This window comes from Vulpes lagopus, chromosome 21, assembly GCF_018345385.1.
Source record: "Vulpes lagopus strain Blue_001 chromosome 21, ASM1834538v1, whole genome shotgun sequence".
NCBI lineage: Eukaryota > Metazoa > Chordata > Mammalia > Carnivora > Canidae > Vulpes > Vulpes lagopus.
This window is the reverse complement of record NC_054844.1, coordinates 27,089,343-27,117,326: the sequence shown is the minus strand read 5'-3', so window position 1 is coordinate 27,117,326 and position 27,984 is coordinate 27,089,343. Positions and strand designations below refer to the sequence as shown.

Sequence of the window (27,984 nt, the reverse complement as noted above, 5' to 3'; positions counted from 1 at the left end):
GTCTGACTTTGGGTGAGTCACATGAGTTCTGGAGCCGTTTCCCTCATTTTGCAGAGTGAAATAAATTCCTACCTCATGGGTACAAACTTATAACTAGTTGACAAGTCCTGGAGATCTAATGCATAGTATAGGAAATATAGTCAACATTTGTATTAGAATCATCAAACTTGCCGAGGGACTAAATCTTAACTAGTTTCATTACAAAAAAGAAATGGTAATGATAAGAGGTGATAGAAGCTACCTATCACTAGAGTGGCAGTCATTTACAATGTGTAAATATTGTCATCAAATGGTGTACATCAAAATGGTGTATACTTTAAATCTATACAATGTCACATGTTAAATATATTTTGATAAAAATAAAAATAATTGCCATACCTAAAATAGAGAAACTGCTAAAAAAAATTTAGTTCTTATGTTTTACTAGATTTCATTTTTTCTAAACCTAGGCAAATTATGTGGGAGAGGGCTTTATTCAATGCTTTTCATGAGCTCCGGACCACTGGTGAGAGTGGTATTTCATTCCCTTGTGCAAGGTGCTTTGGGTATAAGTTATATTGTCTTTACGGTCCAAGGTATGCTTCATCATTTTATAAACTTATAAAGTTAAAAATCAATGTTTTTCTTTTTTAGAGATGTTTCAAAACATATACATTGTTTTGTAAGAAATGGTGTTTCTGTGGGGAGTTTATGTTTGAAAGGACAATCTATTTAAGGGATCTGAGATTGGTCAGATTCAAAAGAGAAACTGTTCAGTGGATAACCTGATTGACTTGTAAATCATCCAGAATTGTGATTCTGAATGTGGCTATGATATGTTGATTTCAAGACATTTTTTCTTACCGTCATGTGATTTTTATGCCACAGATAGCCTTTTCTGTGGATAAGAATATAAGGGTTTTAACTGTTAGCTGGTTGACTAGCTATGGATAATTTATTATCTCTGTATCAGAGTATTCTTTATAGTGATATTACTATAATCATAAAAGGTTAAGATGAGTATTTAAGATAAACTACACAAATATTAGGTCCTAGCATTATAACTGTAAATGCTAAGCAATTCAGACTTATCAGATTGCATTTTTGAACAAAGAATTAATAAGGCTTTCTGACTTTTGGTAAGTATAGGTAACTGAAAGCTAGTTTCTTTTCTTGGCACCAAAAAGCACTGCAGAGAGATATTTGGGGAAAAAGTTCAGTGAGTAATAAAGAAACGCATGCATATCATATGAAACTGTTTTCCCAAAAAAACTATATTAAAAATGTTGCTTTTAGATGGAATTGTACAGACAACTGGCATTATCTATAGTTTTTCCACATTCTCTTCCATTGACTTGATGCTGTGCCAAAGACAATTCTGAGAAAAGTGCTGTTCTCAGTATCTTTGAATGGTTCAGATACTTTTCATTAAAACCACTTCTGTTCATGTTTTTTCTAAAACGGGGAGGAAAAGTGACTTCTCTGCTCTGAAAGGCATTATCATAAGCCTTTCAAAGATTAATTTTATTTTCATCGCCTCTTTTTTTTTTCTGTATTTTTAGGTCCAAAGGGCAGTAAAACTGCCAAACTTCTCCAGAGTTCAAACCAAGAATATATGGCCACCTGTGAGGATGTTATCCTGACAACTAGGAGGAGTCATTCAGATCCCAAGATACTCTCACAGAACCACAATGAGGTGAGGAAGGAATGTTTATTATGACGAAAGAAGTTTGTGAATGATCCTTTGACAAGCAGCAACCCTTGCTTAAGGCATTATTTCCTGCCTCCTCTCCTTGAAGTAATAGACTGTGAGGGAATCCCTGGTCTGAGACCTTCATTATACAAAGACTGAATATAAGATTGTCCCTATTGATAAATTGTGTACTTTCTCAACAAAAGAGATCATTTATTAGGTAAAGTGGAAAGTCAAATCTCCATCTAAGAGTTTTGGAGATTGAAATAATGTACATAGAGTCTTCTAGCACATTTTAGGTACTCAATAAGTGGCTATTTAAATTGCCAAAACAGAGAACTTTCCTTGAATTAGACAATAGGATAAATTTAAAGTGTGAAATGAAAAGTGAAGATTTGCATAATATCATTCCTAAGTAAATTTATATGATTTGGGGAAGTCTGGGGCAAATTCAGGGAAAAGTATGTCCTTAACTCTCAGATTGCCAGTCAGAATTTAAAGGATTACATATGATTGATCCACCATTCACTGTGATGGGTGAACTCAATTAACAATCTTAACAAATTAGGGATCCCTGGGTGGCGCAGAAGTTTAGCGCCTGCCCTTGGCCCGGGGCACGATCCTGGAGACCTGGGATCGAATCCCATGTCGGGCTCCCGGTGCATGGAGCCTGCTTCTCCCTCTGCCTGTGTCTCTGCCTCTCTCTCTCTCTCTCTCTCTCTCTGCGACTATCATAAATAAAAAAACAAAAACAAAAAAATAATCTTAACAAATTAAGTCTTAGAAATATTTTGAATTGTTACAACTTAAAGTAAAAAAATCCTTCTTTCACCCAAGCACAAAAGAGCAGATAAGAGTCCATAACAGTGATGCATACAATTCTGAACGAAGTCAGGACCAGTATGTGCTATTTGGAAATCATTCCTGACTTTCTTTTATCTGTGCCATAGTTGCCACTGGAAGTTATCAGCCCCCTTAAACCACATCGTTCGTCTTGATATTATCAACTTCCAGATGAAGCCAACACCCTTGGCCTGTCAGGGTCATATGTGGGTTTATGAAGGATTTGGATCAGGCAAAAACTTAATAGGTAACTAACGTCCCATGAAGCACTATGTTCTTGATTTTTTTTAAATGAAATATTCCCAGATTGTTTTGTATTCAGTGTTACTTACAGATGATGTAAATTATGTGATACTGAAATGGCCTTGCTATTTTTTAGATTCGTGATTGAGATTAACACTCTCTCAGACTGAGTTAAAAACAAAACCCAATTACCATATGCTGCTTATTTGGGTCATACCTAGATTAAACTTGCCCAGAAATACTGAAAATAAAGGATGGACAAAGAAGTTTTAGGCAAATGTAACACAAGAAATTGAGAGTATAATATTAATCAGGCAAAATGATATCCACCAGAAAAGGCATTAAATGGGTATATCAATTACATAGTAGCTGGAGACTTCACTACAGTGACTTACACTGATTTTTATGAATGAAAGAAAGAAAACTTCAGAGTTTTTCAGATGTGTCACTAACTTAGTCGTTCAGCTCTGTCAAGACTAAGGTTATGGCAGTTCTCTTGGCCTTTCCCTAATGGTTCCATAATGGCTATTTCAGTTCTCACTATTTCATAGAGGAAAGAGGAAGAAGGGACACAGAGAAAGGAGTATACCATTGAGAAAACAAACACATTTCCAGGAATTCTATTGCAAATTTAAGCCTCCTCCAGGCTGACTGGTCACATAGCCATGCCTGACTGGGAGATGACTAGGTACAAAGGGAATGAAATGGGGCTTAAGCTGGCTGACCAACATTACACGACATGATGTGATAATGGCAGTCCAGATGGAAATCTGATAGTGCTGGATCCAGATCTCAGTTCTACTATATAGTAGTTAAATAATTTTGGGAATGTTCCCAAAGCTTTCTCAGACCCTGTTTCCTGAATTGTGACAAGAGAATGTAATATCTATCTTAGTTTTTTAAATAATTTACAAGAAGAGAAACTCACTGTCACAACCACCACATATATACATGTTGTTATAAATTCTCGATTTACTTAGTCAAGGACACTTCTGTCTGATGACACCAGGTGACTGCCCCGAGGGAGATGATGTTGGCATGATGCTGGCCTTTGACTCCCTAAGAAAGACCCAGATACCAGTGTACCTCTTCCCCTAGATAGGATCCTGCCAGAGTTGCTAAAACAGCCTATTGCTAAACCACCATCCTTTTATTCTTCTGATTTACATTACCATCCCGGAAGTAGATGCACTAAAAATCTTCCTGTTTCTACCTGAGCAAATGTTAATAAATGCTGATAGTTCCTGGTTCCTGAGCCCATTTAGTATCAACAAGGCCACAGCTTCTAGCAGGGAGAATGCAGAATCTGCCCACAGTATCCTTAGAAATTATTTACACTTATTCCTTTCTTGCCTTATAGAATGTCTGTTACTTATACTACCAAGGGGACTCTTTTGGGAATTAAATGAGAGGATGCATGCTAATATAAAAGAAAGCAAGCTTCTGCCATGTTTGAATTAGAAATATACGCTTTCATTCCTATTCTTAAAATTGTGTTGTTGGGACGCCTGACTGGCTCAGCGGTTGAGCATCTGCCGTCAGCTCAGGGAGTGATCCCACAGTCCCGGGGTCGAGTCCCACATCAGGCTCCCTGCATGGAGCCTGCTTCTTCCTCTGCCTCTCTCTGTGTGTCTCTCATGAATAAATAAATAAAATCTTTAAGAAAATTTTGTTGCTTAGAAGAAAAGATTAGACTGTTGTTTCCCTAGTACGTCTCCATCAGTGGGGTGTCAGAGTACACAAAGTTGGAAGAACAAAGAAATAAAGAAAAAAGGGGAAAGAATACATTAACTGTATCTGTTATACTTTATAATGTTAATGAACTATAAGCCTATTTTTCTTAGAATAAGTTCATAAAACATATGTACCATTTCCTTTCTCCTTCCTAATATTTCAGTTTTTGCCAGTAAAGTATGCAAGTTCCGGGGGTTGACTCAATGATTGAGGTCAATAGGTTACAAAATATTAAACATAACCGAATATAACTTATCTCAAGAATGCAAGGATAGTTCGATATTGAAAAATGTATTACATATAATATAACTATGTCATGTGAGAAAAAATAGATATAAATTAAGTATACAGTAATTACAACCTTAAAATCACACCAGTAAAATTAATAAAAGATATAATGGAAAAATCATTTTAATTATAATTAGCAACAAAAAACATACTACTAGGAATAACTGTTAAACAAAACTCAACCAAATAAATTTGGAGGTCTAATTTGCTTTATTAAGGGACTCATGCATCAGGCAAGATTCCTTCTGGCAAGGAGAGGGTTGCTCTGAGGAACTGTACAAAATGAAAGGATTTTATAGAAAGAGGGCAGGATAGTTAGCAGAAGAAAAGGAAGCGGCTCTTATACATATACCTTGTCCTCCTTTGGGGAATGAAGAGGGCCCCTTTGACACTTTATCTCATTGGTGCTGACCAGAAAATTCTCGACTAACTGGTTAAGACTGCATTTCCAGGGTAGGTTGAAATTGCAATTAGGTTAGGTATTAAGACCCAATTTGGTGACATGACCTCACATAAGTTACTCCATTTGGGGCCTGCAGTTTTCTTTTTGACATCACTCTAAAATTTGCGATTTATTGTGCAAATATAAAACTTTACACACACACACAACCATACAAATATGAACAGAGAAATGTACCATGTTCTAAAACTGGAAAACAGAATAACATTAATTCATACCAAATTAATATGTAAATATAGTATATTTCCCAGCAAAATCCCATGGTAATTTTTTTTTTCAGAGTGAGATAGAAACTAGTAACTATTTATCTTTAAAATAAATAGGACTAGCTGAAAATGTTTTGAGAGACTCAGCCCTGATTAAATTTCAAATTAAAACCAGAATCCCCAAAGGTTTTTTTTTTTAAGTGATGAGGCAAATTGTCAGATATTATTAAAACATACTTTAATACACAGAGACACAAGTGAATAGAAATAAGTAAATCAAAAGGGAAGGCATACAATATTTATAGATGAGAAATGTGGCATTACAAATCAGAGAGGAAAATATAAATTATATTTTTCATAACTTTGTACAAGAGCCAATTAAAGAGTTAAGCATTTCTAGGTTAGGTATTAAGAGTTAAGCATTTCTACAAAGTAGAAAAAATGGGTAATTATCTTAACTATTGATGGAGAAGGACTTTCTCATATAAAAGCACTGGAAGAAATGGGAAATTATTAAAAAATTCTTATATAATTAAAAACTTCTGCCTCGATAGAAACAAAATTTAAAAACAAATAACAAACCAGATTTCCAACAACTCTGAGAAAGGTATAAGGTAAATAGCATAGGGAATGTTTATAAATCAGTATTAGAAATTTCAAATCTGTAAAAATAAATTTATAGGCCCCAATATCTTTGACTCAGCTTTGATTAAATTTCAAATTAAAACCAGAGTCTCCAGTGCTTTTGATTTTTATTTTGTTCATTTCCCACGAGATGACAAACTACTGACCCACATGATTTTGAGAACATAGAGCCCTAGATTAACCATTAGCTTCTTTTCACAGATAAGAAAGGTTAGTGAGTATTCACCTATCAGTTCCTATACAATCTAAATTAAATCTCGTTTCTTGTCACAATGAAGTTGATCCTCTGGCCATCTGTCTACTAAAAAGAGAGTTTTTCTATAAGACAGAAGTTTCTTAAAATTGTCCACTTGAAACCTTGATACTATTGAATGTTAGAGCAAACTATCTTTGTTAGAATGTTTGTTTCTAAAAATACTATGTATGATCACTTAAAATTGGAAATGGTTTGTCATAGAAAGCATGCCAATTGCTACACCTTGCCTCTTATTCATTTGGCTATGCTGTAGATAAATGAAGGTTGTATGTAGCTGAAGCTCAAATATACTCCCTATATATCTTTATTTTATCTCAGTCTGGTGACAAGAATAAGTTTCCTGAGGACCTAGCTAGCTTATTGTTCCCTGATGAATAATTTGTTCCCTGGAGACCTAGCCAGACCGTGTCATCTTCTTTTATAATACATCACTTTAAAGAGATCTACCTAGACTATTCTAGACATTGTAGGAACAGATCCTGTGCTCTAGTTGGTTTAGAGCTCCTTCCTTAGGATTGCTTAGATTCAAGAATCTGAAATATTTTTCTCTCTATTCTTTTTTTTTTAAAGATTTTATTTATTTATTCATGAAAGACACAGAAAGAGTGGCAGAGACATAGGCAGAGGGAGAAGCAGGGTCCCTGTGGGGAGCCTGATGTGGGTCTCGATCCCAGGACCCCAGGATCATGACCTGAGCCAAAGGCAGACACTCAACCATTGAGCCACCCAGGTGCCCTCTTTCTCTCTATTCTAATAGGATTTTCTTCTGCTTAATTTTCTTATTTTTATATTCTTGGGAGTGGATAAATGATATAAATTCATTATTTCAAAAATAGGATTTTTTTCCTCTTACTTTTATTTTGCTTTGTGAGAGCTAGGTTTTTCGTATGCTTATTTTTTTCTTTATTCTGGGCTAGGAAAATTGTGTGGAGGAAATTCACCTTCATTAAAGTCTTATGGTCCTCTAACGATGTTGATTTTCACATACAATGTCAGTTTGGCCATGGAAGAATTTTCTTTGAGATATTCTTTTCATATTTCTGATAAGTCTATTGCTTTCATATATGTTTATGTGTATGTTTTTGTTTTGTGCTTTATTAGGAAAAAAATCTGTCATTAAACAGATTGAATTATCTATTTTATTGGTCTGCTTTAGAGGAGAAGGAAAAGGCATTGTATAAAGTATCACTTCTGTAATCTGTGGAGGCCTCAAGCTAACCCTCTATAAAGTATAGGTTGATCAGATTTATAATTTTTTCTTAAAGTACCTAAGAATTTTATCTATTTTTCTGTGTACTTGGATCATTATAACAATATAGGAGGAAACCTTTATCCCTAGCATAGAAGTTTCAAGTAGTTCTCTTTTGAAAGTAGTTTCCTTACTGTACTAATACTTTCTTTTTTCGCTTGTTTGATGAACAGTTCATTTATATTGGTTGCAACCAGATTATTGAAAAATATGCTTTGCCCAACATTCCCGTGCTTTGGGTGAAGACACGGTTGGCATTATGAAAATTAAGAGCTATTAATCTAGAAGTATTGCAAATTATAGATATTATCATGGAGAAAACGTTTGCAATTTCGGTTTAATTCTGAACAGGTATTAAAATTGCTTCCATCCTTAACATTAATCAGTTTATACTCATTAAAATGTTAATTGGAATACAATTAAAGAGGCATTTCTACTAAAAGTATTAAATTTAATTTAGTCTGGTAAAAGTCTCTGCCCTAGTAGAGTTTATAGTTTAGTGGGCGTAATAGTCAATAATCAAATAATCATATAGAAAAATATAGAGTAAAAAAACAACTGTCTTGTTTTGAAAAAAAAAAATAGTGTTCAGTAAAAATATACAGTAGAGGGATTTTGTTCAGTTTGGTAAAGGATGGCAATGGGATTGTAGGAAAACTTTAGTTTCTTTCTTTTCTTACCACAGAACTCCAAGAGATTTATTTCTACTCACAGTCTCATCTTTTGCCCTCACTTTTTTTCTTAAATCCATTGCCATAGGGCTTTCTTTGTTACCATTCCACAGGCATTGGTTTTACCAAAGTTAAAATGACTTCCCTAAGTCCATATCCAAGAGTTCCCTCTCAGCCCAAACAGCGTTTGGCACAGATAAGGTCTTCTTCCTTCTAGAATCTACTTGTCTCGACCTCCAGGAAACCATTCTCCTTAGCTCTCTCTTACTTCACTGATCTTGGCTGGCTGCTCTTCACTTTCTCTACCACTAAAGGTAAAGATATCCCTGGATTTGGTCCTTATACTCTTATTTCTTCTTTACCTGTACTCCTTAGTGACCTTACCCAATCCTTAGCGTTCACTACCATCCATATACAAATAACTCCCAACTTGTTTTTTATTTTTGACCTCTAGCACTGTATCACCAATTGCCTCCTCCTCCACTTGGTTACCTGATAGGCAGCTCAAACTTACTGCCATTATCTTCAAAACCTAAAACCATGCCTAGTAAACAGCTGGTGTACAATAATTGTGTGTTTGAATAAAAGATGTGACATTTCAGCTGGGGCAGACTAGGGAGAAGAGGGAAAGAGGGTAGCTCCATATTCAGTGAATGGATAAGAAATGCATCCATTGGGACGCCATTGGCAACTGTGTTGCTCAGTGGTTGGGCGTCTGCCTTCAGCCCAGGGCGTGATCCTGGAGACCCGGGGTCAGGTCTCGCATCAGGCTTCCTGCGTGGAGCCTGCTTCTCTCTCTGCCTCTGTCTATGTCTCTGCCTCTCTCTGTGTCTCTCATTAATAAATAAATTCTTTAAAAAAAAGAAAAAGAAATGCATCCATTTGCTTATGGGAATCCTCCTGACTGAGAGCCAATATACGAATAGGAGTCAACTCAGAAGACTGCCAATGACACAAAATTTATATCCCATGTGTGTAGTTTTTAAAGATCTGACTTGTCTTTCATATTTTTGAGATTATAAATTAAAATATATCAATATAAATTATGTTATCTCTATGTGAATCATTAAAATTTAAATGAAATATTTAGTAGTATGGAAAAATAGGGCAGTCCTGGTGGCTCAGTGGTTTCGCGCCGCTTCAGTTTGGGGTGTGATCCTGGAGTCCTGGGATCAAGTCCCATGTGGGCTCCCTGCATGGAGCCTGCTTCTCCCTCTGCCTGTGTCTCTGCCTCTCTCTGCGTGTCTCATGAGTAAATAAATAAAATCTTAAAAAAAAAAAAAAAAGGAAAAATAGTCATAGTAAATTAAATGTAGGAAAAAGGTTTTAATGGTGTAAAGTGGCATACAATTTTTCAAAAATATGTGCACAGCATAGAAGAAGACCTGGCCAGACATATTAAAATATAGTATTGAAAAAAATAAAATAAAATAAAATAAAATATGAGTATTGGTTACTTACAAGATGGACTACAGGAGACTTTTTATCTTCCTTTTTTTCCCCCAAGATTTTATGTATTTACTTCAGAGAGAGTGACAAAGAGCAAGCAGGAGCTGGGTGAGAAGCAGACTCCACACTGAGCAGGGAGCCCGATGCAGGCTCTATCCCAGGACCCCAGGGTTATGACCTGAGATAAAGGCAGACACTTAACTGATTGAGCCACCCAGGTGCCCCTGAGACCTTTTATTTTCCTTGAACTCTCTGTATTTTGAAATTTTTTACAAGGAGCGTGTATCATTTTTATAATTAGAAGAATACAGAAATAGATTTAGTTGGATGTACTGACACTAAATATCCTCTTATTCTAGATTCCATGAGAGGAAAAAATAAAGTTAATTATAAAGGTAAGACTATAAAGGAGATAAGGAATCCAATTGGCTTGGCTTTGGTTATATGATATTATGAAAATAGAGAGGAAAATGCACTTGCTGCTAAACACTATGTAGTAAGAAGTGTATTCTGACTTCTGTCAAAAACCTTCAGGTGTTTGTGGCCTAATTCAAGTCATTTTATAGTAAAATGTGTAAATTTCCTTAATGTCAAACTTCAGAGGCAGTGGAGACCTGTGGCCCATTAGGGAATAGAGAGTGAGGCCGTAGTCCTTTATTCAGTTGGATAGAGAAAGTTTATCTAACTTTAGTTGGATGAGAAACATCCGTTTTGTTGATGGAGCCCTCGTAGCTTTTTAAAATTTATTTATTGCCATTCTTTCCATATATTTTATGTCTTTCAGATTTCATATAGATTTTTTTGTTTTTTCTTCACTGGACCACTGTACAGTGAAACTAAGGTGATAACATTATTGATGAAGTAAATCAGCTTTTGGATGACATTACTTTCAGGTTGGATGATACCTATAACTTTTGGAGTAGGTCCAAAATGTCACTGAATTCTTCAATTCTCTTTTTTGGTGTAGCCACTTAGTTCTTGTGAATTTTAGTATCTGTATTTTAACTATCCAAGGGCGATCCAAATTTCTCTGAGAAATGTTTGCAATTTGAATTGTATGTGCTGTGAGGCTGAACTTCAGGAGCACATAATTTATTCAAGAATTCAGTCTAATGAGGGCCCAGGTCTACCTCTCAACCTGCTTGCCTTGTTCTCTCTTCACATTTTATGGTGTCGAAGTTATCTTTTCCTGCACTATATAGGAAATGAAATATTTTTGTGGCATTTGCAAATTTGGGAAAGTCCTAAAAGTCTTAGGACATATCTATTGAATACCAAAGTGGTAGACCACTATCATCTGTGGACTGAAGATGATAAAATCTATTTCTCATGATCATGAACATTAAATAAGATTGATAATAATTAAATGTAAGCAACAGTTACATTGAAATGTGGATCTGGGTGATTTAGCAATTCAGTTTGTGAATTGAAGTCAAAGAACTTCAGTCTGCCTTCTTTTGGAGGGGTCACTTTTTCAAAACAAAAGTCATTTAAATTCTGTGTCAGTATACATAAGGAACTATGGATAGGAAGAAAGAGTGACAAAAATTAATAAAAGTCAAAACAACCATTTAGGTTGTAATGACCTAGTAGTAGACATTAAAACTGGAGTCAGAAAATAACTTAGCTCCTTGATTATTGTGTTAAATGTATTTTTTTCTTTTTTGCCTCAAGGATGTCCAGCATTAGATTTGATTCCAGTTAGTTCTACTGAGATCACATCTCCCAATTATCCTAACATTTATCCCAACATGCTGAACTGCACTTGGACTTTTTATTCCATGTCAGGAAATAAAGTGAAGGCAGTGGTTAAAGACCTTACAACAGGGGGATCCCTGGGTGGCGCAGCGGTTTGGCGCCTGCCTTTGGCCCAGGGCGCGATCCTGGAGACCCGGGATCGAATCCCACGTCGGGCTCCCGGTGCATGGAGCCTGCTTCTCCCTCCGCCTGTGTCTCTGCCTCTCTTTCTCTCTGTGACTATCATAAATAAATAAAAAATTAAAAAAATATATATAAAGTGTTAAAAAAAAAAAAAAAGACCTTACAACAGAAGAATCTTGGAACTGTGAATGGGATTACTTCAGTATTTATGATGGACCAGATCAGCAATCAAGATTACTTGGTAAACTGATCTTTCTTAAGTGGCCTACATTAAGTGGAATTCATGTAAGCATTTATACAATGCATATATTTGGAAAATATGACCTTCATTTGCCTTGGAAACATAATTTGTTGTCAATGATTTTTCATGAGATCCTTCATCAGAATCCCAGAGCACTATTGAGCACAATGGGATGGGCTTGAGCCCACACTTACTGGATCTTGACCTGTTACTTCTAGCTCTTCCCAATTTTAGCCCTGATTCTTATCTCCTTTTACCATTAGGGGGCCCCCTAATTTTGTTTTTCTCAGGAGGCCTTTTATTTTACGAGGTTTCAATTTCTGAACTGCATTTTTAGGTAACTTTTTGAAAATTTGTTTAGTCGGGTTTCATCCTCAAAGTAAAAGTGGCTCTTTTTAGACCCAGGATAAATTTAAAAGGAGAAAAAGGCCAATTCATTTGAATAATAATCTTCAGAGATTTATTGGCCACATGGTGTCTATCACACTCGACTGTCAGACAATATCCTGTTCTGAAACTGACTCATAGAAGAAAACTTTTTGAAAGATTTTTGTAATCCAATACTGCATCACTTTCAGTCTCCAACGAGTTCTCCTCAGGATGCCCTTACAATCCACCATCCCGAAGAGCAAGAGGAGAGTTTTGATACAATCTTTTTCCAGGACCTTGACCTCTTCTTTGATATTACAGGATATATAACACCAATAAGCTCAGCAATTTGCTTTGAAATTCTAAACGTATCTAGCTTTTTCTTATCAGTGAATTTGGTTCCTATCAAGGACTCTTTTAGAGTCTTGGCGGGGCAGGGAGGCAGATACAACATTTCAAGCTATTAGTCCTCCTTAAGATTAATACGAGGTATCTATAGCATCAGACTCTGTAACCCTAACTCTTACCAATGCCCTTCAGCCCAAGACCCCGGGATCACACCATGGGGTGTCTCAGTCAGAGGGAGTTAGGAAGAGCCTACAATAGGATTTGGACTTTGGTTAGGTAATTTTGGAGAGGATCTAAGGAAGTGGATTTTGCTCTAGATTGGTTGCTTTTAGGAAGTGGAGCAATTTTATGTTTAGGTATCTCAATCATAGGGAGGCTTGCCAGAATAAGGATAAAACTGCATTTGGTAAAGAAGTGGCAAGCCCTCACTTTAGTCATGAGAGGTCAATGTTTGGTATTTTGGTGGTTGCACGTGACCTTGTTTTTGTTTCACCTTATCATAGATACAAAGAGTCCTGTCTGATGTTGCTGTTCTGTGAGATTGTTTATGGCCAATAAGAGAACATCATGGTCTAGTTGTGAGCGCCAAACCCATTTCTGAATGTCAGGGGCTACTTTTCTCTTTCTTACTCTTTAGTATTTTTCTATCTGGCAACATTATTCCTCTTTAAAGTTCTGATAAATTAAAAATTCAGAAGTGTCAGATGAGTATAAATAAGACTACTCATTCATATAATCAGCTTATATAAATCTCTATAAAAAAAGGAAGCTATCATTAGATTGATAGTTTATACAATTTTATATGTTTATATAATTTCATTACAATGAACATGCAATTTATATAAATATATTTAAACCACTGAACATGGATTCCCATTGCTAATCTCCCAGCTAGTTAAATGGGATATCCCATATATGGAACCGTGTCATCTCTTTTTAATAAATCTTTTTATTCATGTAAGTAGAATTCATCACTTTTTAACTGGTTTTCAATTATTTGTCGATGTGTAAATGGAGTGGTCCATAACATCCAAATAGTTTCCACTGCAATGCTTTTACAATATTTTAATGAACATAAATTACCAAAATTAAGGCTCATCTGGTCATCCTCCATTTTCCATATGAATGTAAGACATCAGTAACTAGTAAACACTACATTAAATGTACAGGCTGAGTTTATTCATTACCAAACATTACCTCATGGGTTAGGCACTCTGGAGACACAATGGTGAACAAATCAGAAATGAGCTCTGCCATCTTCTCTTGGAAAGAGACAATAAATAAGAAAATGATAATATTATATAACATTAAATAATCAAATAATTACTGATTGTCAAAAGTAAATCTGAAGGGAGTAAGTTGCAGAGGAAGGGTACATTGCCTCAGTTCACTCAGGTGTCTGTTCAAATGTTACCTCATCTAAGGCTTGCATCACATGATGTAAATAGGCCTCCTTCATCTTGTCTTCTCAGCATTTATCATGACCTGGAAGAGCATATATTTGTTTCTAATCTGTCTCACTCCACCAGAATGGAACAGGTCTCCTGAGAACAGGTCCTAGTCTCTTATTCATTGCTGTTTCTCCAGCACATTAGTAGAGCACTACTCAATACTTAGTAAATATCTGATGAAAAAAATAAGTGAGAAAGTTGGCTTACATGTGGGAAAAGCTTGTTAAGTTGGGGAGATGTCAGGGGGTAGAGCGATTGGAGACTGAGTGGGGACAGACTGGAATGAGGGGAGAGAGAGGCTTTGCCGCTGTGCAGCTCAGGTTGTGATAATGAGTTTGGATTTTGTTCCAATCCAAAGGGAGGTCAAAAGTTTTTTGATGAGGGAGTAATTTGGAGGATGCTCTAGCTGCTGTGTCAGGAGTGAGTTTCAGGGTGGCAGGGTGAATTATGTCTAAAGTTATGAGGCTCTTGTGTTATTCTAGACCTGCACTGTCCAGCCCTTGTTATTTAAATTTAAATTAGTTAAAATGAGTAAAAGATGGTATTGGCCATATTCACATGCTCAATTGCTGCATGTAGTGAGTGACTACCATAGTGCACAGGTCTTATACAGAATGTTCCATCATTGCAGAATGTTCTATTAGTACTGTTTTTAAACAATAGATATTGTCTTAAAGAGGGTGGCAACAATGGAGTGCAGTGCAAGTGAAGTGGACAGATCTGGAGATAGAACTAATAGGATTTCTGGGTGGATTGCATAAGGAATTAAATATGCAAATCAAGGATGATTCTGGTGTGAGAGGCTGGGGGTGGTAGCATTTACAAAGATAAGAAGTACTAGAGGGAGAACTAGATCTGTAGGGAGAGATCTATTGGTACCATGTTGAATTCTTTTTTTGTTTTTAAGATTTTATTTATTCATGAGAGACACACAGAGAGGCAGAGACACAGGCAGAGGGAGAAGCAGGCTCCCTGTGGGGAGTCTGATGTGAGACTCAATCCCAGGGCCCTAAGATCATGACCTGAACCAAAGGAAGACACTCAACCACTAAGCTACCCAGGTGCCCATGCCATGTTAAATTCTTAATGCTCTGATACATCCAGGTTGAGTTGACAATAGGTAGCTATCAGTAGAACTCTTGAGCCAGAGGCAGAATTTGGGCCAGAGATAAAAATTTGAGAATTATTATGTTACGAATGTCCTCCAGTTATTCTCTTTCAGACATGATTGATCTCCACTGTCACTCTCATCAGTTTCAAACATGTTCTAGTATTACCCATCATTTAAAATAAAATAGAGCAGGGCACCTGGGTGGCTCAGTCAGTTAAATGTCTGCCTTCAGCCCAGGTCATGATCCCAGGATCCTGGGATGGAGTCCTGCATTGGGTTTCCTGCTCAGTGGAGAGTTTCCTCTCCCGTTGCCCCTTCCCCTTGCTTGTGCTTTCTCTCTCTCTCTCTCATTCAAATAAATAAAACCTTTAAAAAACAACAAAAATAGAACAAGAAATGTAGCTATTGCCCCATTTCTCTGATTCTCTTTACAGCAAAATCTCTCTCTTTTTCTTAGAGGCCACTGGATTTAGAAAGTATATGAGATTGACAACTAGAAGGTGATGGTGAGACGAAACAATTATAGTAGAGAAACACTAATAAGTTGGAGAGATAGGAGGTGGTGATTAGAAAGCAGGATGTTTGCAATCAAAATATCAGAGGTATCAAATGATAACATTTCAGAGCACTGTTAGTAAAGAATTACAAGTAAAGGGAATCTGTTCCCTTCCATGAAATTTAGTGTTGGCACTTAGTAGGCATGCACTAGCTCAGTCTTACAAACCTTCAGTCTGTGTCTTATCTTCCTGGCTGTTACTCCTGCCCTACTGGTTATTAAATACTAACCTCAGTCAAACAACAGTTTTAAGGAACATTGACAAACCAGAACACTGAAATGAACATAGAGCACAATGACCAGGATGCCGAAGGGCGTGGGCACTTGGGAGTGTTTACCTCAGAGAATAAAAAAGACAGAAGGATCACAATTCTTCCTTTCAAATATTTGTGGAATTCTTAGAGACTCTCAGGCCAAATATGAAACTTGTTCTATCTAATGATATCTAATCATTATTGAGTATTTACCATTATTTAGGCACAGTCCTAAGACCATATAACTCTTTTAATTTTCTTAACTCTCCTGTAGAGATAGGTTACATTTATCCTCATTTTAAATATAAAGAAACCAAGTCACAAAAAGATTGAGTAACTTGTTCCTAAGGATGTAACTAAAAAGTAGGGAAAGTAGGATTCAAACTCATGCACTCTGATTCAAACACTTGTATTCTTGGGTCCTACCCCAACCATGTGACACGTTCCATTGATGCCTTTTGATTCAACATGAAGAACATGCAATTAGAACTGTTCAAAAAGAGAAAATGCTAATAAGTTCCATGTCATATCCTCAAGGTTATGAGTTATATGTCCAAGGTTATTTTAGAACAAACTCAGTGTCAGATAAAAGAATGAACTAAATCATCTCTAAGATTCTATATTGACATCATTCCCTTCTCACCCATTTTAAACCTACACATTTTGTAAATATGTTGTCTGTATTTCTAAGTTATTAATATAAATACTGTATTAGACAGAACCAAGATAGAACCATTTCCATACCATTGAGACCTTTCCTCCAAGTTAATATTGTATGGTTATTTAATCATCTGTGAAACTTCCTTGCCACTTAATTATCTACTTACATTTAATATCTGTTCACAGGATATCACAAGATACTTTATTAAGTGCTTCATTGCAATCAAGATTAAGTTTATCTTCTTCCCCCTAGACATCATCTAATTAGCCCTTACAAAAAATTTAATTAGGTTACTTCAATGTGGCATGTTAAGGATCCCATGCTGGCTTCTTGTGACCATTGATTCCTTCTCCAACTGTTCAAAAACTATCTGTCTAATAATTTGCTGAAGTTTTTTTATTTAAACACAATAATTTACAAATATCAATTTATAAAATCCCATTTGAATATGATTTTTATTTCCATTATACAATTTATAAAATCCCATTTGAATATGATTTTTATTTCCATTATATGATTTTTTATTTTCCATTGAGAAATTAAGGCAGAGAGAGATTGCCCAGGGCAACAGAGTTAATAAATGGCAGAGCTAGTGTAAACCAGCAGTTTGTAGAATCTGTGCCTGTAAGCATTAAGCTACACTATTTCACTGATCCACAACTGGAAATTTTCTACTTTCTTTTCTGTAACTTCTACCCATCTTCCCTAACCCCCAAATATTGTCTTTCAAAAAAATTTTAAACAGTAATACGTTCCCTTTTACATTATTTAAAACTTCTGGCAAGTTTATTGACTCTACCCAGAGTCCTTTTCCTTGACATGGGGCATCGCAGAAGTTCTCCCATCATATCCAGTTCGCCAGGCAGATTCATCAAAGATAAGAATGATGTAGAAGTTAACTATTCCCCTATTCCCTATCTTTCTTTGTCAGATTTTTGAGATAACATTATCTTTAAGACAAATCAATAATGTATCATTGTTTTATTTTGAAAGAATTTAAATTACAGCATGTACAGGTAAATGACAGCAGATGTCCTACCACTCTCAGGACCACCGTTGTAACAACTTTTGTATTTCTGAATTAAGAAAGGATCATCATTAGTCTGCATTTGGGCAGCCGGAGCGTCTTAGCCATTTGGAGCTTCTATAACAAAAATACTGTAAACTAGGTGGCTTAAACAACAAGCATTTATTTCTCACAGTTCTGGAGGCTTGGAAGTCCAAGATTTGGTGTCTAGTAAGAGTTCACTTCCAGATTCATAGCTGTCTTTTTACTCTGTCCTCACATGGCAAGAAAAGAGTGAGAGTTCTCTGGGTCTCTTTTATAAGGGCATTAGTTCCATTTATGAGGGTTCCAGTGTGACCTAATCACTTCCTAAAGGCCCCACGCCCTAATATCATCACATTTGGGATGAAGATTACAACCTATAAAATTGTGGGGGTGGCAGGGGGCACAAATATTCAGTCCAGAACACTGTCCTATTACTTTTGTTTCTCTGTCCCTTTGCCTTCACCACCATGTCTCTTTTCTCATCCTTATGTTCACAGATTGCCATAGAGTTGCATGTCATTTTCATCCCTTTGATCGTTTAAAATCTGTACCTTTCCATTGTTGCAATCAAATCATGAATTCCATCCTACAAATCTTGATTTTTACATTATTTATAATCATTCCTTTGTCAATATTAACAGTATGGAATTTAATGTCCCCTCCTTGCCCTCTTTTACCTATGTTACTTCACAGCAGAAGTATTTTAATTACTGTGTATATCTCACATTGCAGCTCATTTATGTGGTTCCAAGGAAGAATTTGTCTTGATATCCAGTGGTGCTTACCTGACTCTGAATTTTAAAACTGATATGTCTGTGGGAGAAAGAGGTTTTAAACTTATTTTGGAAGATATAAATCAGAAGCATTCACAAAAAAGTAGTATGGGGGCCCGACTGCCTTTCAATGTTAAGTATTTTTAAATATTTATTAAATCAGATACCATATATGTCAAAGTAGAACCTGTGAAACACTGGTTTGTGGGTTCCTGGTAGTCATCCTGTTTTAATACTCAAAACAGGATAATTCCATTTCAAACCATTCTTTAAGGCACAAGACCTTGGTAGTTTAGGTAGACCATTCGTGGTAACAGTTAACTGGTGTGTGTGTGTGTGTGTGTGTGTGTGTGTGTGTGTGCGTGTGCATGTGCATGCGTGTGTTTTTACTTAAGAAATAATTATAAACATAAAAGTCAGGCAGTTGCTATTTAAAAAAATCCATGGGGAGATTGAGGCTGAAACAAAGGTGGAGCTCGCTGTATTTCCATGTCTCTGTTACTGTCTTGGTTTCATTAAATAACAACATCTAAATCCCCAAAAAGACACCTCCTCCCCAAAAAGAATATTTTGTTAGGACATATACTAACTTCTCTGCATAATTTAGAAACACATGTAATGACTTTTCTATTTATCCAATCTACTTTTAAGTCAGAATTTCATTAATTGTGCTTAAGATTAAAAAGCCAAATGAATCTGTTATTAGGAGATTCTTTTGACGTGTAATTCTAGGAAGAATTCTAATAATCAACAATCAATACAAAGTTCTTTTTGGGGGCATCTGGGTGGCTCAGTCAGTTAAACATCTGCCTTTGGCTCGCTCAGGTCATGATCCCAGAGTCCTGGGATCTAGGCCCGCATCAAGGCTCTCTGCTCAGTGAGAGCCTTCTTCTGCCCTTCTCCCCACTCATTCACTCTCACTCAAATAAATAAATAAAATCTTAAAAAAAAAAAACAAAATTCTTTTTGATGTCACTTTGTCTTTTGTAAGAGAAGGGAAATAAATGAGTTCTAGAAAAGTCCTTGATTTGAGCCATAGACTAATGAACTCTATCATCTTATAGGTGTGATTTTTTAATTGTGTATGGAGTGTGCAACTACTGACCCTTAGGTCTCCATTGCTCCTTTTTTTTTTTTTTTAAGATTTATTTATTTATTTTTTAGAGGGAGCTGAGTATTCAGGGCTTGATTCCATGATCCTGAGATCATCACCTGAGGTGAAATCAAGAGTCTGGCGCTTGAATGACAGAGCCACTTAGGCGCCCCTGTGTCCATTGCTCTTATCTTTCATCTCTACATTTCTACATATACTCATGACCCTTTATTCACATGGTAAAAATATTTAGGCTGCTTCATTTCTTCTCTAAGCATTTCTTACTTTTAGAAGTTGAAAAAAATTAAATTGAATACTAATAAAATATTGCTGTTAAACTTGTGTACAAACAGTCCAAAGGACTAAGAGTTACCACATACACAGATTAAAATGCAGTAAGGCAGTAAACCTTAAGGTACAAAACATGTTGAATAAGTACCTTTGTGGGTTTTTTTCTTATTTCTATGATCTAGGATAGTCTTAATTTTGAAGATTTGCATTTTTTGACATACAAATCCAAAAGGAGGAGGGAATTTATGTTCTATACATATCTGAAGAGAAAGTAGAAATGAAATTTTGTAAAAGATTTTACTTATTTATTCATGACAGACACAGAGAGAGATGTGGAAACACAAGCAGAGGGAGAAGCAGGCTCCCTGCAAGGGAGCCCGATGTGGTACTTGATCTTGGAACCCCGGGATCATGCCCGGAGCCAAAGGCAGACAGACACTCAAGCACTGAGCTATGCAGGCGTCCCAGAAATGAATTTTGACGTAAGTATTGAATAAATAAAACCACTGTGTAGAGAATCTTTGTTTTAAATAGATTTCTCGGATGCCTGGGTGGCTCAGGGCATGATCCCGGGATCCCGGAATTGAGTCCCACATCAGGCTCCCTGCATGGAGCCTGCTTCTCTCTCTGCCTTTGTCTTTGTCCACCCCCTCTCTCATGAATAAATAAATAAAATATTTAAAAAATAAATAAATAGACTTCTGGTGTTAAGAAAATCTCAAGCACTTAACAAATGAGCATATCTTTTAATTCCCAAATTACAGGTTATGAGGAAGCTTAATTTTCTTCATATTTCAGGATATACTTGAATAAGTCTCTTGTTTTTAATTCCCTGGTAGTTCTCTTTCAATCTGAGAATGCAGTAACACATTACCAGAAATTTTGTTTATGTTTTTCCTTTCTATATAAATTGTACTTGGAATACACATAGTATGAAGTCTTTTGATATGTCTAGATGTGTTATACTGGGGTAACACCAATAATGCCAAAGAAAGAACAACGTCCAGTAATTTCTTGATAAAGTGTAAAATTTTAAAGATCAATGTATGTTCTGATTTGTCTAAAGATGTATGTAAAGGTTTATATTAATGCTATTGACTTTTGTTCATTTTAAAAGCAATGGAAGAGGATGCCTGGGTGGCTCTGTTGGTTATGCATCTGCCTTCAGCTCAGGTCATGATCCTGGGGTCCTGGGATGGAGCCCCATGTCCAGCTCCTTGCTCAGCAGGGAGTCTGCCACTCCCTCTCCCTCTGCCTCTCCCCCTTTGTGCTTGCTCTCTCTCAAAAAGTTTTTAAAGATTTTATTTATTTATTCATGAGACACACACACACACACACACAGAGGCAGAGACACAGGCAGAGGGAGAAGCAAGCTCCTCGCAAGGACCCCGACGTGGCACTCGATCCCGTATGCCAGGATCATGCCCTGGGCCTGAAGGCAGACGCTCAACCACTGACCACCCAGGCATCCCTCAAATAAATTTGTTTTAAAAAAATCATTAAAAAAAAAAAGCAATGGAAGAAAAGAGAAGTCTCATCTCTTGCTAAGAATCCTAGTTTTGAACTTACAAAATAAATAAGCAGCTCCATTCTGAGATTTTAGTAGACACCGATAAATCTTTGTAATGTTTTGTTGTTACATTTCTCAGACATAACAGTAGAAAGCGATACTGGAAAACAGCCAACCCCAGACACATGTGGAATTCCAGTTGTTGACCCATTTCTAATGCAAAGGTCTGAGAGAAACACAAATATGCTGCCAGCTGAACGTGGGGAGCCCCGGATGGTCGTGGCCCTGGCTGGTCAGTGCAGCACCAAGGACAACGTTTCTGTGGAGGGGCTCTGATTGCGAAGCAGTGGGTCCTGACAGCAGCGCACTGTAACTAGGTGTGTGCCTATGCGGTGCAGGGGGTGCTGGAGCTGTTTGACCACCTGCTGTGGGTGGGTGTACTCCTCTCCCCACATCACAAGAAACATTCAGCTCCCACTGATACAGTCCCCACCTTGCAAATGAATGAACATACTAGGATGATGACACTTTGCGCTTCTCTAATATGTTTGCCTTACAGCTTTTCATTTTAAAAGGTGCCTCTGGCTTCTAGGGGTAATTTAGTTTCTAAGTAACGATAAGTCCCTCTTTCCCCATCTATAAAATGGACGTAATATCTTCACATTTTTGCGTCAGCTTCTTAACACCTTACCTAGAGCGCAGGAGTGCTCAAATGTGAATTCGTTTTCTTCTTGCTCTACTCTACTGACTACTGATCATCATACCCACTCTCAAAATAAGTATCGTCTTTCAAAGAATTTTAAAGAATGTCCTTTAAAGAAACATTTTAAAAAATGTTCACTGAATCTTGGTCTCAATGTGATAGGGAGATATCTGAAAACTCCTTCCTCAGGGAAGTCTTAGGTTGATGTTTTTAATTCTGGCCTCCCAGAAGTAGTGATGGCCCATAGTTAAATGCCTCTAAAATAGGCTTTATAATAAAAGTGTCTGCTCAAATAACTTGGTGGGCAGGAATCTTCAAAGAATCAAAAGCTTTTTTTTTTTTTTTTTTTTATCATCCCCAACTCCTTTGATATAGAGAAATCACAAGAAGTTCTCCTCAATAAGGTGGTTTTCAGACTTTCATGTGCTCAAAATTACCTGGGGAGTTTGCTATGAAATCTTAGAATCTTAATTCTGAATTTTGACTTGATGAGTTATGTCTGGAATGCTGCATTTTTAAGGCACATGCCAGATTTAATGCATGTAGTTCCTAGACATTTCTTTGAGAAACATTGTATTAGGAAGTAGAGTAACTATAACTTTCAGAATAGGTTTCAGTGACCATTATATAAGTATATCATATAATGTGTAATATTATGGTTTTAATAATGCATGGAATCATTATCCTGAGGCATCATGAGTCTTGTCAAGAAATACTAAATCATTTTTTGTTTGATGTTATGAAGACAAGAAACTAGATACCTTAATTCTTCTCAAAGATCAAATTAATAAGAATCCCCCATCTTCTAAGAATTCAAGATAGCAAAGATTCTAATGTAGATTGGAAATGTTAGAGAATATATTTTTAGTAATTTTGAAAAATTGTGACCTCATTAAAAATGGTATCTATTTCCCCCATTCCTTTTTCTTATGACAAGTACTGTCACAGATGGCCTGGTAATAGGAAAAAGTTACCTCTCAAACACAGGAAATAGTGATTTGATACCAGTGAAAGCTGTATATACTCACCCTGGCTTCACACAGTTCCCTCCTACGGATGATCTATCCTTGCTGCATCTGGAGAAACCTGTCAAACTAGGTCGGTATGGATAACTCTCCTTCATATCTTGAACCTTTGCCATATGTGTTTTATTTTTCATCTTGCTTAGAAGTGCTGTATGTACTTTTGCAAGTCACTATTTCAAAACTGTCTTAAATACTTTCCCTCAAAGCTGAAGCACCTGCCCAAACATTTTACTTCTATATGTTTTTAATTGATGGAAGTTTAGAGAAGATTTCAAAGAAATATGTTTTTATTATTGTCCTATTTATTCTGAGACCTCACTCTTAGGTGAAGTTTACCCAAATAATTAAAACAGCAGTTTGAACCATCAGGTGTTCAATTTTTTATACTTTTTAGGGTTTAGGAAAATTTTGTTCTTTTTTTTTTTTTTAAGACTTTATTTATTTATTCATGAGAGACACACAGAGAGAGGTTCTTTTTTAATGTTTATTTAAACCGAAGCTGATGTGAGCATGTAGTGAGGAATGGTTCATCTTGGTTCTGTCACATAGTAGCCATGTGATCTTGGGCAGGTTATATAACTTCTCTGAGCCTCAGCTTTATCATTTGTAGAAAGGGAATAATAGTAACCCTCTTACCTACATGGCAGGGGTGCACATTCAGTGAGAAGGTAAATGGGGGAGGAAAGTGGAACGAAGGCCTGTGGACAGTCCCCACTTTCACACTTGTGCCTTTCCATGGCTTCCTAGAGCTCTGGGACAGTACTCTTGCTTTCTTCCAACTCTCCCAATATTTCTGCATTCTTCAGCTGTTCCCTTGCCAATAGCCTCACTTCTCTACTTAATGTGTTTTCAGTGGATCCATCTTGCAAATTCCAGTCATGGTTCAGCCTACTGTTTGCTTTCTGTACTTTTATAAGTGACTCACGAAAGCATCTAGAACAGTGTTGCTTAACCTTGGCCATGCATTATAATCCTGTGGGTTGCAAAAAAGGAAAACAAAACTGTAGGCCAGGATGCAATTTGGACCAATTAATCACAGTCTCAGCAGTGGGGACCTGGCATCAGTATTTTTTTCCTTATTTTGCTTATTAAAATTTTTAAATTAAATTGTTTATGTTGAAATAATTATAGATTCACATGCAGTTGTAGGAAATACACGCCAGTGTACTTTTTTTTTTTTTTTTTTTTTTTACCCTTTATCCACAAATGGAAACATCTTTCAGGCTATGAACATTGATACAGTCAAGATACAGGACACTTCTATCACCACAAGTGACACTGTTGCTTTTTTATAGCAATATTCATTTCCACTTCCCCACAAGACTTCTGGCCACCAGGAATCTGTTCTCTGTTTCTATAATTTTGTCATTTCAAGAATGTTATATAAATGGAATTACACAGTATGCAACCATTGGGGATTAACTTTTTTTCACTCAGCATACTGCCCTGGAAATTTATTCATATTGTTCCATGTCTCTATAAAATAGCTCATTCCTTTTCACTACTGAATAGGATTCCATGAGATATATGTTTAGCCATTCATAAAAGTTTAACCATTCATCTGTTGAACATCTGGGTTGTTTCCAGCTTTTGGATATAACAGATAAAGCTCCAGTGAGCATCTGTGTATAGATTTTGCGTAAATAAAATGGAATAGGAGTTTTCATTTCTGTGAGATAAATGCCCAAGAGTACAATCACTGAGTCGTATGATAGGTGCATTTTCGGTTTAAAAATTTTTTTTTAATTTTTTTTAAGATTTCATTTATTTACTCATATGGGACTTGATCCTAGGACCCCAAGATCATGACCTGAGCTGAAGGGAGATGCTCAACCACTGAGCCACCCTGGTGCCCTGAGTTTCAGTTTTATACAAAACTGCCAAATTGTTTTTCTGGAGTCTAGGACTATTGAATATCCCACCAGAGATGTAGGAGTGATCTGGTTTCTCTGCGTCCTCATAAGCATTTGCTCTCATCACTATTTTTTAAGGCATTTTGATCAATATGCAGTGATATCTTACTGGAATTTTAATTTGTATCTCCTTAATGGCTAATAATAGTGAACACATATTCATGTGCCTATTTGCCATTTTTAAAACCCCTTTCATGAAATGTCTCTTCATAGCTTTTGCTAACTTTCTAACTGGATTGTTATTCATATTGTGGAGTTTAAGAATTCTTTATATATACTAGAAACTACTGCTTTGTCAGATATGTGGTTAGCAAATATTTTCTTCCAGCCTGTAGCTTGTCTCTGTCTGCAGATCCTGTTACAAGGTCTTTCACAAAGCAAAGATTTTAATTTTGGTGAATCCCAATTTCTCCATTTTCCTTTTATGGATTTTGCTTCAGGTGTCAAGTTCAAGAACTCTTTGCCTAACCTTAGATGCTGAAAAAAATTTTCCCATTTCTCTAAAATTTTAAGGGGCACTTGGGTGGCTCAGTGGTTGAGTGTCTGCCTTTGGTTGCCATCCCGGGGTTCCGGGATGGAGTCTAGCATTGGGCTCCCTGCAGGGAGTCTGCTTCTCCCTCTGCCTTTGTCTCTGTCTCTCTGTCTGTATCTCTCATGAATAAATAAATCTTTAAAAATAAAATAACATTTTTATGTTTTACATTTAAATTCGTGATCCACCTTTAGTTAATTTTTGTATAAGGCTTAAGGTTTCAAGGTTCTTTTTCCTCCCCCAGGATGTCCAATTGTGCCAGCAAAAGCTGTTGAAAAGGTGGTCTTTCCTCCATTGAATTGCTTTTGTGCCTGATTTTGTGAAAAATCAGCTGAGCATATTTGATGGGTCTCTTTCTGGGATCTCTACTTTGTCAGTCTAGGTCTTTCCTCCTTCTCCAGTACCACACTGTCCTAATTACTGTAGCTAGATAATAGGGTTTATATTAAAAACTGATTCCTCTCAACTTATTCTTTTTCAAGATTGTTTTAGCAGTTCTAAGCTGTGTACCTTTTCATGTAAATTTAAAAATAATACGTTTGCAACATTCCCTGTGATTTTGACAGGAATTACATTAAACCTATAGGTCGCTTGAGGGAGAGCTGACATCTTCACTATGTTGAGTCTTTCAATTCATGAACACAATGTATTTTTCTCACTTATTTAGGTCTTTATTTCTTTCACCAGAATATTGCAATTTTTAGTGCACAGATCCTGTATATGTTTTGCTAAGTATATACATGTCTAAGCATTGCATTTTCTTCAGTGATTATCAATAGTATTGTGTTTAATTTTAAATTCTACATGAAATGTGATTGGCTTCTGTATGTTGGTCTTGTCCTGGATCTTGCTGAATCTAGAGGAATATTTTATAAACTTCCCCTGGAAATTTCAATGTGTAGCCAAAGTTGAGAACCACCATTCTAGAAAAAGATCATTGATGAGGTGTGGGTGCCCTTAAAAATTTGTGGTCTCCAATTTCAGTACCATTCTGCAATCTTTGTGTGTATGTTTCTTCTTTCCACAAGAGTCATTACAAACATTCTCTTTTTTCAGCCCTTCTGAACTTACCCTTATCCTTTATCTTGTCCTCCCCCTGCCCCTTTCCTGGTCTCCAGGGATCTTGCTTTCCACTTAGCACCACGTGATGTCAACAGCAACATGACATTTTCTGCTCCTCTTCACACTAAGTATTTAGTTAGTTTACCTAGTCTGTACCCATTCATTTCTTTTTCAGTAGTCAGAGTGAGAAATATCCTTTTTTCCATTAGAAACAATAAAATTTCTACCTATGATTTTCATCCTTAACACCTCATCATGGGCATTATGTGGCCATTTGGCCTATTTATTTCTTGTCTTTTCATACTGCTCTACATGTACTTAAATAATTGTAATATACCTATTATGAGTTTTATCCTGATTTTTCACTTAGTATCAGCATTGCTTCATATTCTTAAAATTTCTTTTAAAATGTAATTTTAATTTACACAGTAGCTTTTCCACAATTCTTATAAATAGGTTCTTTTTTTAAATTTAAATAATGCTGGATTGACTATCCTTACATATATGTTTTTCCAGGTCTAGGTTTGTCTTAAGATAAATTTCTCAGAAGTAGAATTGTTAGATTTAGGGCACAACCGTTTTCAAGATTCCTGACATACTTCTAAATTAAAAACACAGCTGGGTAGAGTGTAAGTCGATATATCCTTTTTTTTTTTTTGGTTCAAAAATGAGGCAATTTGGCAATATCTGTTAATCTTTAAAGTGTATGCGTCCTGCCCCAGCAATTCTATCTCCCACAAATACTGGCACTAATGCACAGACTGATGACCTAGGATGCTTGATACAGCTTTTAAGGAAAAACAAAATTAAATAGTCTAAATGTTTGCCAAGGGAATTTAACAAATTGTAGTACGTTCATTATCTTAATACTGTGTGCTATTAAGAAAATGCCATGGGAGGTCTAAATGTAATGATATAAATGATATGACCATAATCTAGTAAATGAAGAAAACCAGAATAAGAAAAATGGCTGATTAAAAAAAAAAAAATGTTGGTAGAGGGAAAATATTTTAGCTCAAAGAAATTTGTCAGGAAATGATATGATATAGCAAGGATTATCTGTGAAGGTAGCATAACAAGATTTGTAATCAGAATGTAAAGAGGAGAGTAGGAGAGAAATAAGTTACAGAGTTTTATGTGATTTTATTGAGACAGCAGTAAAAAATAAAGAACAAATCATTGAAATAAATGATCTAAGACAGCAAATATATTGGAACATTTAAGTGTGTAAAAATCTGGATAAAATGGAAGTCAAACAGCATGGGAAAACAAACACAGGAGCACTGGCATCCTGTGTGTGTGTATGTATGTGTAAGTGCAGTGTATATACACAAAGCTAAACACATAAACCTACAATATTTATATATATACAAATTTTGGTGATAAAAAATGTGAATGTGGAAATATATATCATACTTTATAATATCCCTGCAAAGATAGAGT

The 27,984-nt window shown here is 36.1% G+C and overlaps 1 protein-coding gene across 1 annotated transcript in view; it reads left to right on the top strand.

The window, feature by feature from the left end:
* OVCH1 (ovochymase 1) overlaps window positions 1-21,642 on the top strand; it is a 68,034-nt gene extending 46,392 nt beyond the window's left edge. Inside the window, 5 exon segments of the mRNA XM_041735576.1 lie at window positions 450-575; window positions 1,542-1,626; window positions 1,628-1,675; window positions 2,623-2,762; window positions 21,446-21,642. Of these exon segments, the coding sequence (XP_041591510.1) occupies window positions 450-575; window positions 1,542-1,626; window positions 1,628-1,675; window positions 2,623-2,762; window positions 21,446-21,642 (596 nt within the window).
* Window positions 21,643-27,984: the final 6,342 nt, after the last annotated feature.